This window comes from Ceratotherium simum, chromosome 30 (assembly GCF_057802395.1).
Source record: "Ceratotherium simum simum isolate JZ-2026a chromosome 30, ASM5780239v1, whole genome shotgun sequence".
NCBI classification, from domain to species: Eukaryota; Metazoa; Chordata; class Mammalia; order Perissodactyla; family Rhinocerotidae; genus Ceratotherium; species Ceratotherium simum.
This window is the reverse complement of record NC_141929.1, coordinates 19779734-19793283: the sequence shown is the minus strand read 5'-3', so window position 1 is coordinate 19793283 and position 13550 is coordinate 19779734. Positions and strand designations below refer to the sequence as shown.

The 13550-nt window shown below is 58.4% G+C and overlaps 1 protein-coding gene and 1 pseudogene across 3 annotated transcripts; one reads left to right on the top strand and one right to left on the bottom strand.

The window, feature by feature from the left end:
• Window positions 1-2636: 2636 nt before the first annotated feature.
• Window positions 2637-3767, bottom strand: LOC147913115 (uncharacterized; annotated as a pseudogene).
• RIPOR1 (RHO family interacting cell polarization regulator 1) lies at window positions 3758-12064 on the top strand. Of its 3 annotated transcripts, none has more exons than XM_014788468.2 (21): window positions 3758-3874; window positions 3993-4145; window positions 4315-4393; window positions 5099-5122; window positions 5218-5271; window positions 5415-5567; window positions 5655-5718; window positions 5814-5857; window positions 5939-6004; window positions 6494-6642; window positions 6717-6846; window positions 6930-8471; window positions 8556-8677; window positions 9552-9684; window positions 9954-10089; window positions 10213-10374; window positions 10616-10774; window positions 10919-11115; window positions 11206-11289; window positions 11406-11496; window positions 11639-12064. In XM_014788468.2, exons 1-21 carry the CDS (start codon window positions 3771-3773, stop codon window positions 11734-11736), a joined length of 3744 nt encoding a protein of 1247 aa, XP_014643954.2. In that variant the 5' UTR covers window positions 3758-3770; the 3' UTR covers window positions 11737-12064. The 3 variants fall into 3 exon arrangements, with proteins under 3 accessions (XP_014643954.2, XP_087276226.1, XP_014643953.2); XM_087420100.1 differs by having other exon boundaries at window positions 5939-6064; window positions 8559-8677; XM_014788467.2 differs by having other exon boundaries at window positions 5939-6064.
• The last annotated feature ends 1486 nt before the right edge of the window (window positions 12065-13550 follow it).

Here is a 13550-nt window from a genome sequence, read left to right as displayed (position 1 = left end):
GATATACAGGCCTGGTGCTCAGAAGAGCGGTTTGGGCGAGGAAGAGATAAGGAAGCTGGCAACATTTAGATGGCATGAAGCTGTGGGAGATGTACACAGCCCAAGGGCAGGGAGGATGAGGCTCATTTGGGGATGGGGAGAAAGCCAGATCCTCTGTGGGAAAACGAGATGTGCAGCCAGAGAGAGAAGTGGAAACCCAGGAGCATGTTTCCTCTTGAAATTCAAGAAAAGGAAAGGCTCAAGGAAGAGGAAGAGAACTACACAGTGAAAAGCTTTACTGAGATTAAGCAGGATAAGAACTAAACACTGGACTCTGGATTCAGCAACAGGGAGATCACAGGTAACCTTGTCCAGACCAGTCAGGGGAGTGGTGGGTACAGAAGGTGGACCAGGATGGGAAGAGGAGTGGGTGGGTGTAGAGAGGAAATGGAGGTAGACATCTCTTCAAGAAACTTGGCTCTGAAAGGGCCAGATAGGGTGAGGGGTGGGGTAGCTAGAAAGAGACTTGGGGTCATTTCTTTTTGTAGTTATTTATTTAAAGTCGACTTTATATTGAAATGTACATACTGAAAGGGCCCATGTCCTAAGTGTATAGCTCGATACATTTTCACAAGGGAATACAGCCATATAGGATCAGGAAATAGACCCTAAATTAGGAAATAGATCATAACCAGCACCCTGGAAGCCCCCTTGTGCCCGCTTCCAGTCACTACTCCCCAAGGGTAACTACTATTCTGACTTCTATCACCATAGATTAGTTTTGCCTGTTTTTGAACTTCATATCGACGGAATCGTACATATATCCTCTCTTGTAGTCTTGCTTCTTTCACTCAACGTTATATCTGTAGGATTCATCCATATTGTTGCATGTAGTTGTATATTGTTCATTCTTTTTGTTGTGTAGCAGTCCATTATCTACTGGTGGGTATTTGGATAGTTTCCAGGGTTGTTTTCATTTTTTATGTGGGAGTGACTTGAGCTTGTTTGAAGCTTGTGGAGAAAATCTGAAACACTCATCTTCTGTGAGAAGGGAGACAGATGACCAGGGCCACACATGAGGATTTCCTGAGTGGGAAACGAGAGCCTGGCTGAGGTTGAGAACTGCTCTGTGGTTCCAACCCAGCTGCCGGGCCAAGGCATCTGGCAGCTCCCGCCAGCCTGTGTGCAGGTGCAGAGAAGCAGGGAGTTGGGTTGCCCAGAGTTGGTTTCTGCCAGGTAAGAGAGAAGCCCAGAGTGCTAGGGATATTAGCAGCAGGCGAGCAATGGAGTGGTGGCTGTGGATCCAGGCTGGGGAGAAGGGTGTGCAGGGAAAGTAGGGAAGAAAAGGTGGGAGAGAGCTAGCAGAGAGAAAGGAAACAGAGGGGGATTGTGAGCTCTGTGCAGGGTGCTGTCTGTGCAATTCCAGGCTGTATCTCCAGTGACTGGCACATGCTTGGCACAGGGTTTTCATTCAGTGGATAGCTGAATAAATGAGCTGAGGCCGCAAGAGGTCTGAGGTCGAAGGCAGGTGAGATGGGGGTGATGGAGAGAGCCTGAAGGTGTGGTCAATGCAGTTATGATTTAGGAAAGGGGCATTCCAGAGCCAGGTGATAAGGCTGGGGTATTCTTGTAGGGGGTGGCTGCAGGGAGCAGAGAGGCCAATATTGGGTGGGCAATCTACCAGAATGCATAGTTGCCAGTGTAGGATGCACAGCACCCAGTCTTCAAGGAGGAAGGGCAGGAGAGCATTTCTCAAACTGGGGTCCTTGGACATCTTGCATCTGAATCTGTAGGGGGGTGGTGGGCTTGCTGGAAATGCAGACCCCTTGGCCCACCCCAGCCTCATGGGGAGAAAGTAAGCCCAGTGGGGCAGAATTGAACATCAAAGAGCAAGAGGGTTTATGGAGTGGGGGAGCACCCAGCCCCTCCGAGGGGATAGGATGCCCAATGGACCCTAGCCCTGGTGGCCTCTATCCTGGCTGGAGATGAACAAGGGATATTCAAGGAAGAAATAGTGGGGGTGGGAAAGGGCTGACACCAAGGGGATTCAGCCCATGTGAGCTGGGAGCCATAAGAATGGGGCCTCTGCCCTAGGATGCAGCTTCTGATAGAGAGGAGGCCCTGGTTGATCAGTGGGACCTGATGCTCTTCCCTGAGACCTGGGAGGAAGAGGGAGTGCCCACACTGAGCACCCCCTCCTTGGGTGTAGGGCTGGGGGTGGTGCATGGGGCTGTGGGACACTGCACCCAGTTCCTTCTCTGCTTCCTTCTGGGGACAGCCACGCATAATAATGGGGTTGATCCAGCCCCACACTTTTAGCCCCTCTCTCTTCTCAGCCTCCCATGCTCAGTGCCTGACTCTCTGCTCTCCATTGGCACAGTCCCTCCACTCATCACCCCTAGCCCTTCCTTCCACTCTCTCAGACCCCACTCTCTAGCCTTCACACACTCAGAACCCCAAATCTCAGCCCTCTGTTCAGCTCTCTCTCAGCAGCCCTCAACAGCCACTCTGTGAGCCCCCCATGCTAACTGCACCCAATCCAGCCCCCACTCAGTGTCCTCATTCTATTTATCCCTTCATATACACCGCCGCCCAGCTCAACTCCCCTTACCCACACTTCTGACCCCAGTCGAGAAAACCTCCGTCAGGCTCCTCCCCTAGGGGAAACCCCAGTCACCCCTCCCAGAAACCGGGCGGGACAAGGTCTCGGTGCCCCCCTGGTCCGGCCAGTCCCGCCCCATCCCGGCGGGCTGAGTCAGGCGGCAGGAACTGGGCGGGGGGCAGCGCCGGGAGGAGCTGAAGCCCGAGCCAGAGTCGCTGGGAGCGAGCGCGGAGCCCAGCCGGGCCGGCACCGAGTGGCCCTGGGCCGGCGGAGACACTGGGAGGGGCAAGCGCGGGGGGTGGGGGGCTGTCCCAGACCTACCATGAGCGCCAAGAAGAGAGGTAGGACCCCGTCTGGGGCTGCGAAGGCTCCGGGGCTGACTCCAGTGGGTGCGGGCCGGATTCTGGGGGCCAGGGACGCGCGTTTCGCTGGAGCGGGTTGGAGGTCTGCGGAGGATCCCTTCCCGCTACGGGCGCGGGCGGAGGTGTCCGTCTGTGACTCAGTTTCCAGGTCCGAGTCGCAGGAAAGTGGAGGGGGCGGAGCACTTCTCGGCACTGCCCCCCACTCTGGGAATCCCCCGGCTCGGGGCACAGGGAGGGCTCTGATGTCTGGGCGCCTGGGAGCCGGTGGGGCCTGGAGGGGAGCAGCTTACTCAGAGCGGGTGGGTCGCGGGAGCCAAACCCGCGCAGGTCGGGCCTGTGGGGCAGCTCGGCTGGGCTGAGAGAGCGCGCCCCGCCCCGTGACCTCCTGCGGCCTCGCGGGGTGCGGGCGCGGGAGCTCCTGGTCTACTTGGGGCGAAGAGGTCAGGGGCTGGGCCGGGGAGCGCGCCCCGCCCCCGGGTAAACAGGCGCTTCCGCACATTCTTCGCGCGTCCCGCCCCTTTCCTGCCGCTTCCCAGCCGGGAGAGGGTCCCCGCGCGACCCCCCTTCCTGCCCCGCGGCAGGCGGAGCCTGCACCTCGGCAGGAAGTGGGGGCCGAGCGGAGGCCACGCTGAGTCCGAGGCCGAGTCGTCCGTGGCCGCCCTGTCATTAGCGCCAAGGCCGGCGGGGCTGTCGGAATCCCGGCGTCAGGCCGTGTCCGGCAGGACTAAGATACTGAGGCCGGGCCGCGGGGTGGAGGCTTCAAGGGCCCTACTGGCGCTGGAAACCCGTCCTCGCCACCCCCAGGGAGCCCCGCGCGGACTCATTCCATGATGTCCCTGTCGGTGCGGCCGCAGCGCCGCCTGCTCAGCGCCCGGGTCAATAGGAGCCAGTCCTTCGCAGGCGTCCTCAGCAGCCACGAGCGGGGGCCCAGGTACGCAGCGGAGGGGGGCTAATGGGGTCAAGAGAGTCAGATGGGGTTGGGACTGGGAGTGCAGTGAGGGTTTGGGGGACTCCTTCTCGTCCCTTGCTGAGTGTAGCCTCTTCTTCAGGAGCTTCCCGGCCTTCAGTCCCCCGGGGCCCCCACGGAAGCCCCCAGCGCTCTCCCGAGTTTCCAGGATGTTTTCCGTGGCTCACCCAGCCCCCAAAGTCCCGCAGCCTGAGCGGCTGGACTTGGTGTACGCTGCACTCAAGCGGGGCCTGACGTAAGTAATTCCCTCTCAACACCTTGTCCCAGGATCCCTCCCCAAGCCCCCATCCCCTTTCCTCTAGTAGGAACCTTCACCAGTCCCACACCCTCTCCCCACTGTCTGTACCGTGGACATCTGAAGGCTGGAAAGGTAAGGTAATTCTTGTTGTCACCCCTTTCCCCAGGGCCTACTTGGAAGTGCACCAACAGGAGCAGGACAAACTCCAGGGGCAGATAAGGGAGTCCAAGAGGAATTCCCGCCTGGTGAGTGAAGGGTTGGCAAGGATGCCCTGGACTAATGCCTTTTGCCCTGTGGTGTGGGGGGCTGGGCAGGGCCAGCCCTGGGTGACATCAGAGCTGTTTTCTGGAGTGATTTAGTCCAGGTGTGACTAGAAAAGGGGATATCAGGAAAGAGTGGGGAGGTTTCTATCCTCAGCTTCCCCAAGCTGTGCACACTTTCCGCCTGGGACCCAGTGCCTGCCCATGGGAGCTTCAGAGGGGTGGTTTGGACCTCCGTAGACATAGAGAACAGGAGATTATGTTGTAGTGGTACTGAGAGAGAGCCATGGTTCTTCCTGGGGAAGAAGTCAGGGCTCCCCAGAGGAGGAAACACTTCTGCTGAGTCTTGAAAGATGACTAGGAGTTTTCCAATAGAGAGAACCATGCATGAAGAGACACAAAGCTCTCTTCCTAGGGGTTGCGGGAAAGAGGGTGGTCCAGGGGAGGGATCCCAGGGGAGGGAGCTGGAGGGGTCTCGGAGACCAGATCTGTGTCACCAGCACCCACCAAGGGCCAGGCATGTGGGGGGGGGGGCGGTCAGCCCCTGCTTTGATTGGAGTGGCTGTGGACTGTAATGTGAGGGGGAGGAAGGCTGTGAAGGAGAGGAGCTAGATGGGTCTACGTGGGCAAGTGCCCCTGCTCGAATACTTCCTATACCTCCTAAGTGCCCCCTCTCATCTCCTCCTGCAGGGCTTCCTGTATGACTTGGACAAGGTGAGTGTATAGAGAATGGTGTTGGAAGAGGTTGGCGCATGGGGAGGGTAAAGGGCCCTGGGCCTCAGACCCCTCCTCATGCACCTCTCCCCCAGCAAGTCAAGTCCATTGAACGCTTCCTGCGACGGCTGGAGTTCCATGCCAGCAAGGTACATGTGCAACATGCATGTGTGCATGCGGAGTGGGGTGGGGGATTGGATATCATAAGGAGATGGGAGGATGCTAGGCCCTGGGTGAGCAGCCCCAGTAGTGAGTCTCAATTCCCCCACTGCCACCCCACTCACCTGCCCAGATCGACGAACTGTATGAGGCGTACTGTGTCCAGCGACGTCTCCGGGATGGTGCCTACAACATGGTCCGTGCCTACAGCACTGGGTCCCCAGGGAGCCGCGAGGCCCGGGACAGCCTGGCTGAGGCCACTCGGGGGCATCGAGAGTACACAGAGGTGAGGGTTGGGTGGCATAGGGTATGGCAGAGTTGGTGAGAAGGGACTGGTTTTTGATCCCTTCCTGTCCCTGCCCATCCCTCCCAGAGCATGTGTCTGCTGGAGAGTGAGCTGGAGGCACAGCTGGGCGAGTTCCATCTCCGCATGAAAGGTACTGAGTTGTGGGAGCAGACTGGTGGTGGGGGAGACGGAAATGTATGCCTGAGACCCCTCAACATGGCTCATCTCCTTCTCCCACACTCCCAGGGCTGGCCGGCTTCGCCAGACTGTGTGTGGGCGATCAGTATGAGGTATGAGGATGTGCAAGGAAGGGCTGGGATGGCAGAGTGACACATGACACGAAGGGCTGCCTCATCATGTCTGTTCCCTAGATCTGCATGAAATATGGGCGTCAGCGCTGGAAACTACGGGGCCGCATTGAGGGTAGCGGAAAGCAGGTGTGGGACAGTGAGGAAACCGTCTTTCTTCCTCTGCTCACGGAATTCTTGTCCATCAAGGTGATGTCTCTGCCCCGAACCACAGGACACCATGATCCTGTGACTTCATGATCCTCTGAACCCCTTATGACCCTGAGACCCTTACCCCTGTGACCCCTGCCTGCCTCCATGGCCCTATGAATGTGTGACCCCATGACTTTCATGATCCTGTGATTTCCTCATGATCTTCTGACCTTATAAATATTTGACCCCCTGAACCCCCATGAGGCTGTGACCCCCATGACATCAATGACTTTACAAACTCATACTTCTGTGATCCCCATGTTCCCAGGCTGCTTCAAGCCTCCATGGCCCCATTACCTGGAGAACTCCAATCCCTATAAGCTCTTCATGGCCCCATGACCCTGTCACCATCACATAACCTTTATGCAAATTCAGACCGCTCATCTCCCACGATCTCATGACCCCATGATGCATTCTTGGCTACAGGTGACAGAGCTGAAAGGCCTGGCCAACCACGTAGTTGTAGGCACCGTCTCTTGCGAGACCAAGGACCTATTTGCTGCCCTGCCCCAGGTTGTGGCAGTGGATATCAATGACCTCGGCACCATCAAGCTCAGCCTGGAAGTTACATGGAGGTTGGTGGGGCTGAGGGGTTTGGGGACAGGGCAGGGGGCCTGTGGCACCTGCTAACAGCCTCTTCCCTCCCCAGCCCCTTCGACAAGGATGACCAGCCCTCAGCCGCTTCTACTGTCAACAAAGCCTCCACAGTTACCAAGCGCTTCTCCACCTATAGCCAGAGCCCACCAGACACGCCCTCACTTCGGGAACAGGCCTTCTATGTGAGTCACAGCCCAGGCTCAGGCCTCACCATCCCTCAGGGGTTCCCTGGGGTGGTCCTGAAATGCACTTTCCCCTCTTCCAGAATATGCTGAGGCGACAGGAAGAGTTGGAGAATGGGACGGCGTGGTCCCTGTCATCTGAATCTTCAGATGACTCATCCAGCCCACAGCTCTCAGGTGCTGCCCGCCACTCCTCAGCCCCCAGACCCCTGGTACAGCAGCCTGAGCCTCTGCCCATCCAAGTCGCCTTCCGTAGGCCTGAGACCCCCACCTCTGGACCTATGGATGAGGAGGGGTCCATGGCCCCAGCCCTGGCCAATGGGCATGCCCCCTACAGCCGGACTCTGAGCCATATCAGTGAGGCCAGTGTGGATGCTGCCTTGGCTGAGGCTTCAGTGGAGGCTGTGGGCCTAGAATGCGTATCCCGGGGACCTAGCCCACCGGCACACCCAGATCCCACACCTGGGGAACACCCTGGTCCTGTTTCTCCTGCCCTGGACCCTAGCAATTCTGCTACAAGTCCCACTCTTAGTACAACAAGCCCTGCCCACGTGTCTACAGACCCTGCCCCAACTGCACACCTAGACTTGGTTCATAAGGCCCCAGACTCTAGCTCTCCTGAACTGCCAGGCCCTACCCACACTACTACAAGCTCCACCTGTAGTGCCATAAGCCCTACCCACAGTGCTCCAGGTCTCACTCACACTACCACAGGTTCCACCTACAAGCCCATGCTCTCTACCCTCACTATTACAGGCCCTACCCCCAGTGCCACAGACCCAGCCCAGACCACCACAAGTCCCACCCACACTGTCACAAACCTGACACATACTGTCACAAGCCCCACAGACAAGCTCATGCTTTCTACTCTCAGTACTACAGGCCCCAACCCCAGTATCACAGGCCCAGCCCAGACCACCACAAGCCCCACCCACAAGCCAATGCTTTCTACCCTTATAACTGCAGGTCCTACCCCCAATACTACAGGCCCAGCCCAGAGCACCACAAGCCCCACCCACACTTCTGCAAGCCCCACCCACACTACTGCAAGCCCTACTCACAAAGCCAGGATGTCAACTCACACCACTACATGTCCTATCCCCAATGCTAAGGACCCAGTCCAGACCACCAGGAGCCCCACCCATCCTGTCACAAGCCCCACCCTTATAACTGTAAGCCCTTCTACTTCTCTAGACCTCGCCACACTCCCCAGCCCCTCTGCACACACAAACCCCACTCTCCCAGGCACTGATCCCCTGTCCTGTAGCCCCCCAGCCTCCATTCCCTGCACTCAGGCAGACCTCATAGCCCCCAGCACCTCTTACCCAAGTCATACCTGTTCCAGTTGGGAACCCCTCACAAGCCCTTCCCTAGACCCCCAAGAGCCCATCCTTCAGAGCCCAAACCCTCCTCCCTCATCCCTAGCCCCTGTGCCCCAGCACTCAGACTTTAGCCTGGCCATGGCTGCCCAGGCCCCAGTTCCAGGGGCAGCTGGAGAGGCTGGGGACAGGAGGCTGGAGGAGGCACTGGGGGCCCTAATGGCTGCCCTGGATGACTATCGTGGCCAGTTCCCTGAGCTGCAAGGCCTGGAGCAGGAAGTGACCCGGCTGGAGAGTCTGCTCATGGTGAGGAAAGCCGGGCTGGGCTGCAGCAGCACAGGGAGGGCAGCCAGGCAGTGGCGGTGGCTCTGACTCCTTTCACAACCCCAGCAGAGACAAGGCCTGACTCGAAGCCGGGCCTCCAGTCTTAGCATCACTGTGGAGCATGCACTGGAGAGCTTCAGTTTCCTCAACGAGGATGAAGATGAAGACCATGATGGTCCTAGGGACAGGTGAGGGGGGCTAGGTGAGACGGGACTAGATGAGGGGGAAGAGGTAAGATGAGTGCCAGGTGAAGAAAGGTGAGAAAGGGGAACAGGTGAGGTGGGGCCAAGTGGAGCACATGAGGTCAGCAGCAAGACTGGAGGTGGGCAGGAGGGATGGACTTACTGGCAGGTACATTTGTGTTCACTCCTTCCGTGTACTCCTCATGTGTCCTGATGCCCACGTTTCCAACCCCATGTGTGTCCCCAGTGCTTCAGACCACCCTTCTTCTCGTCCCTGCAATGTCTTCCTCCCCAGCTGGTCCCCATCAGCTTATGAGCCTCCAGCTCCTCCTCTCTCCCTTGGCCTCACCTTGGACTTACCCTATGAACAAGCCCTTTCAGTGCCTCTCCATCAACCCTGGGTGCCCCAGCATCAACCCCCCCGTCTCGTGGATCCCGGCTGCTCCGGAGAACCCAGCCCCTTAGCTGTCTGCCCCAGAGCAGGCTTTGCCGATTCCCAGTTAAGGGTCATGCCTGGCCCTTCCCCACTCTGCTGTTGCCCAGGTTACGGCCCCGTGCCCTGTGTCCTTTGGGCCACAACCCCTTGCAGTCCGCATTGCGTAGACCATCCCGCCTGCAACCCTACTCCCGCCCACCCCAGCCCCGGAGGTCCCAGTGGTCTTAGCTGGAGGTGGCACTGTCAGGCAGACTCTAGAGACCCCCGCTACATCTGCTGGTCCCAGCCCCCTCCTCCTTGAAGTCTTCTGTGAACTTATCCATTGTCTGTTATCTGTGCATTGTCTGTTCTTCCATTCTGGGATGGGGGGAGCTTAATAAAAATACACTGCTGACCAGATGGTGATGCATGTTCCTGGGGTGGTTGACCCCATTTTTCTCTCAGGCCCCCAAGCAGCCCGGAGCCTGGGGCTGAGGACAGCCTCGACTCGCTCAGGTCCCGTCCCCTCAGCACAGAGTGTCCAGCTCTGGACGCTGCCTTGGTCCAGCACCTGTACCACTGCAGTCGCCTCCTGCTGGTGAGGCTAGTGGTATTCCCCCCACCCTCCTGTTGCAGCCTCTTACCCCAGGGAGCCCTGCACTTCAATCTTGGCCCTCCACACCTCCTTTGAGTTCCACTCCCAATGCCCCAGGGTCCTGGCATCTGAATCTTACTGAATAGAACACCTCCTGCACTCTGGCTCCCCACAGCCTCTCCTGATGCATGCTGGGACTTGTAGTCCCCATGTTTCACCCTCCCTAAGCCCTACCGTGAGGTCTGAGCTACTTGGCCACCCCTATTCTCCAGAAACTGGGCACATTTGGGCCCCTGCGCTGCCAGGAGGCATGGGCCCTGGAGCGGCTGCTGCGGGAGGCCCGAGTAATTGAGGCAGTATGCGAGCTTAGCAGGCGATGGGAAATCCCTGCCACCTCCGCCCAGGAAGGTAAAGGCCCTGTGGGCTCTGGCTTGGTGTCTCCCCTGAAGCTCCTCCCTTGCCCTACCACATCTATACCTGTCTGCCCACCTGCCTGCTCTGTTGCTGATGCTTTCCTACACCTCCTCACAGTGGTGCAGTTCTCAGTCTCTCGGCCCGGCTTCCTGACCTTCTGGGACCAGTGCACAGAGGGACTCAGCCCCTTCATCTGCCCTGTGGAGCGGGTGCTCCTCACCTTCTGCAATCAATACAGTGCCCGTCTCTCCCTGCGCCAGCCAGGCTTAGCAGAGGCTGGTGCGTGGGCTGCCTACATGCCCCCTCTGCCCTCCTTTCTCAGATCCCCAGTGATTCCCCACACAGACATGCTGAGCTGAGCACTGGGAAGAAATAGCAAAGGCTCATGCCTTGGTACAATACCCTGGATGGGTAGGGTTTGGACAGGGGGCCCCTGGACCCGAGCCTGAAGTGGGAGCACTCTTCTCTCTAAGGCCTGGGTCCATCCAAACCCTGAGGCCTGCGGCACTGCCTCCCACAGTATGTGTCAAGTTCCTGGAGGATGTCCTGGGGCAGAAGCTGCCCAGGAGACCCCAGCCAGGCCCTGGAGAGCAGCTCACCATCTTCCAGTTCTGGAGTTACGTCGAATCCTTGGACAGCCCTTCCATGGAGGGCTATGTGACTGAGACCGCTGAGGAGGGTGAGGCAGTGCCCTGATCACAAAGTGGCCTGACCCTACGGGTGGGTCTGAAGGTGTGGATGAGAACACTAGTATACAAAAGATCTCACCCCAGGAGGCTCCTTGCCCTGCCCCCTTGTCCCAAGGCCCTCTTCCTTCTTTCAGTGTTTCTGGTGCGGAATCTGAACTCAGATGACCAGGCTGTTGTGCTGAAGGCCCTGAGGTTGGCGCCTGAAGGGAGGCTACGAAGGGATGGGCTCCGGGCCCTCAGCTCCCTGCTCGTCCATGGCAACAACAAGGTCATGGCTGCTGTCAGTACCCAGCTCCGGAGCCTGTCACTGGGCCCTGCCTTCCGGGAAAGAGTGAGAGTTGGGCAGGGCTACCTTGAGGGCAAAGGCTGGGGTCCCAGGCTCCCAGTGTCTGGCTAAGTGTGCCCTCCCACCCTTACCCAGGCCCTACTGTGTTTCCTGGACCAGCTTGAGGATGAGGATGTGCAGACGAGAGTAGCTGGCTGCCTGGCCCTGGGCTGCATCAAGGTGACGACTGCCTACCCATCCACCCTTTCTTTCTCCTCCTGGTGCCCCCAGCCCTGGGCTTTGGGCCTTTCCCACCTGTTCCACTGGGCCCACCTCAATGCTCCCTCCCCCGGTAGGCTCCCGAGAGCATTGAGCCCCTGGTGTACCTGTGCCAGATGGACACAGAAGCCGTGAGGGAAGCTGCTCGGCAGAGCCTGCAACAGTGTGGTGAGGCTGGGGGATGGGAGATAACGGTTAAGTCGAGTTTTGGGACATTTTGGCTGAGGGGAGTAGGGGTGAGATGGGGTCAGGGGTAGGAGGACCAGGATGGGGCTAGAGCTACTCCTGACCCCATTCTCACTCATTACAGGGGAAGAAGGACAATCTGCCCATCGACAGCTGGAGGAGTCACTGGACGCCCTGCCCCGAATCTTTGGGCCCGGCAGCATGGCCAGCACGGCATTCTAAACTCCCTACCCACAGGCTCCCAGTGCCCCTTTCCCCCACGTGCAGGGCTTACCAGGCACTGGCAGGGAGGGTGAGGGCTGGCTCCAGACAAACCTCCCCCACAGATTCCTATCAATCAATGAAAATCTAATATATTCTTCTGTTGCCCCTGGGGTTGGTAGAGTCAGTGCCTGCAGTCAAGTGCCTCCCAGCCTCGGCTCAGCACACTTGCCACAAGTCAGTGTCCCGGGCCTGGCCATCCTGCCTCTGCCCCATTACATCCCTTGGTTTTGTATTTTATTTACAGAGTTTTACAGAAAATAAAGCAAAATGCCTTTCCTACATGGCATAGCCTGGTGCACTCCTGACCCTCTGTTCCAGCTGTGGCCTCTGGCTGTGGCCCTTCCTGACACTAGTGTGTCCACACTCCAATGGTATGTGCTTTTGCCCCGGAAATCCAGGTGGAAGAGAGCCCAGAGATTGGAACTGGCTTGGAGAAGAGGGCAGAGGAAGAGGGTGGGCGGATGTTGCTGAGGAGGCTCAGCCTGCAGGCTGGGCATGCCCTGGGTCTAGAAGCTACAGGCCCGGGCTGGAGCCAAACTGTGGAGTTGGCCTAGAGAAGGCCCAAAGGTGCCATTCCTGGGAACAGCTCCCCAGCAGCTAGCTTCCCATGACTGCCCCGAGGCAAAAAGAAGCAGGCAGGAAAAGAAAGTGCGGTGGTGGCTAGAGCTTATGGCCACCAGGGGGCAGCAGAACCCTGTCAGGACCAAGCTTCTGAGTCTTTCCTCTGCCCAGGCAGCTTCCTACAGAGGGGGCTGAGCAAAGGAGCTCCTTGAGGGCTGGGTAATTGAGAGAGAGGAGATCCTTGCAGAGGGGAAGAGCTGGGGCCTGGGAGGCAGGAGAACTGGATGGCTGCCCTGTGACCCTAAACAGCAAGTCCCTCCTCTCCCTGAGCTGCCTCTTCTCTGTAATAACAAACCTGACTGAACCCAGTGGCCTCCCACAGCCGGCCAACCCGCCCCATGCTCCATGCTGCTTCGGGAAGCAGGGCTCCAGGGAGAGGGCTCACCTCCCCCAGAGCTGCCTGACACATGAGTGTATAAACGTCAGAAGGTTAAGAGTTCTATGGGAGGAACTTGAGGGTAGGGTGGGACTTCAGGATGGCAGGCCTGTTCTAAGGAGGGCCTGAGGGAGGCCCACACCCAAGGCTGGAGAAACAGGCCCTCCACCCTTCCCCTCTCCCTCCAGAGCTTTCATTATCCAGGGGCAAGGGAGACAGTGCACGGGCAGGGCTTTCCCCACTCCCTCAGCCCCCTCTGGTGTCCCAATGTCTGTGGCAGTAGCACAGCAGCATGACACACTGGGGAAAGTGTGTGCGCCTGCACTCAGGAAGAGCCAATGAGGTGCCAACAGTCCCCCCTGGGGGTGGGGGTGACCTAGATCCCCAGGGAGCCCTGCCCCCCAGTGTTTTAGGGCTGTGTATGAAGAGGTTTGGCTGGGCACTTAACCACCTGCTGGGGAAGCCAAGCTGAGCAGAAAAAACGGCAACAGGAAGGAGCACAGGAAACACCTGTGTGTGGATGCAGGTGGCTCATTCCAGACTAGTGGGGGTGGGGGTGGCAGTGGCAGTGGGGGTGGGGGCGGGCAAACAGCTCTCAGCGCATTGACACAGCTCTGTGCTCTCTCTGTCACTAAAGGGTGGTACGGTAGGGATAGTGTGCAGCTCAGCCTTTTGGGTAGTCGGCTGGGGTGGCAGGGAGTGGAGAAGGTAAACAAGTGATAGAAACCAAGCCAGCACCCAAAGCTGGCCACAGCTTGGGCCTGCCCCAAGGGCC

Coding starts and splice junctions, on each gene's coding strand:
- RIPOR1 (XM_014788467.2), top strand. CDS start 3,771: ATGATGTCCCTGTCGGTGCGGCCGCAGCGCCGCCTGCTCAGCGCCCGG. Junction 3,875..3,992: donor AGCCACGAGCGGGGGCCCAG/GTACGCAGCGGA, acceptor CCTCTTCTTCAG/GAGCTTCCCGGCCTTCAGTC. Junction 4,146..4,314: donor GCACTCAAGCGGGGCCTGAC/GTAAGTAATTCC, acceptor CCCTTTCCCCAG/GGCCTACTTGGAAGTGCACC.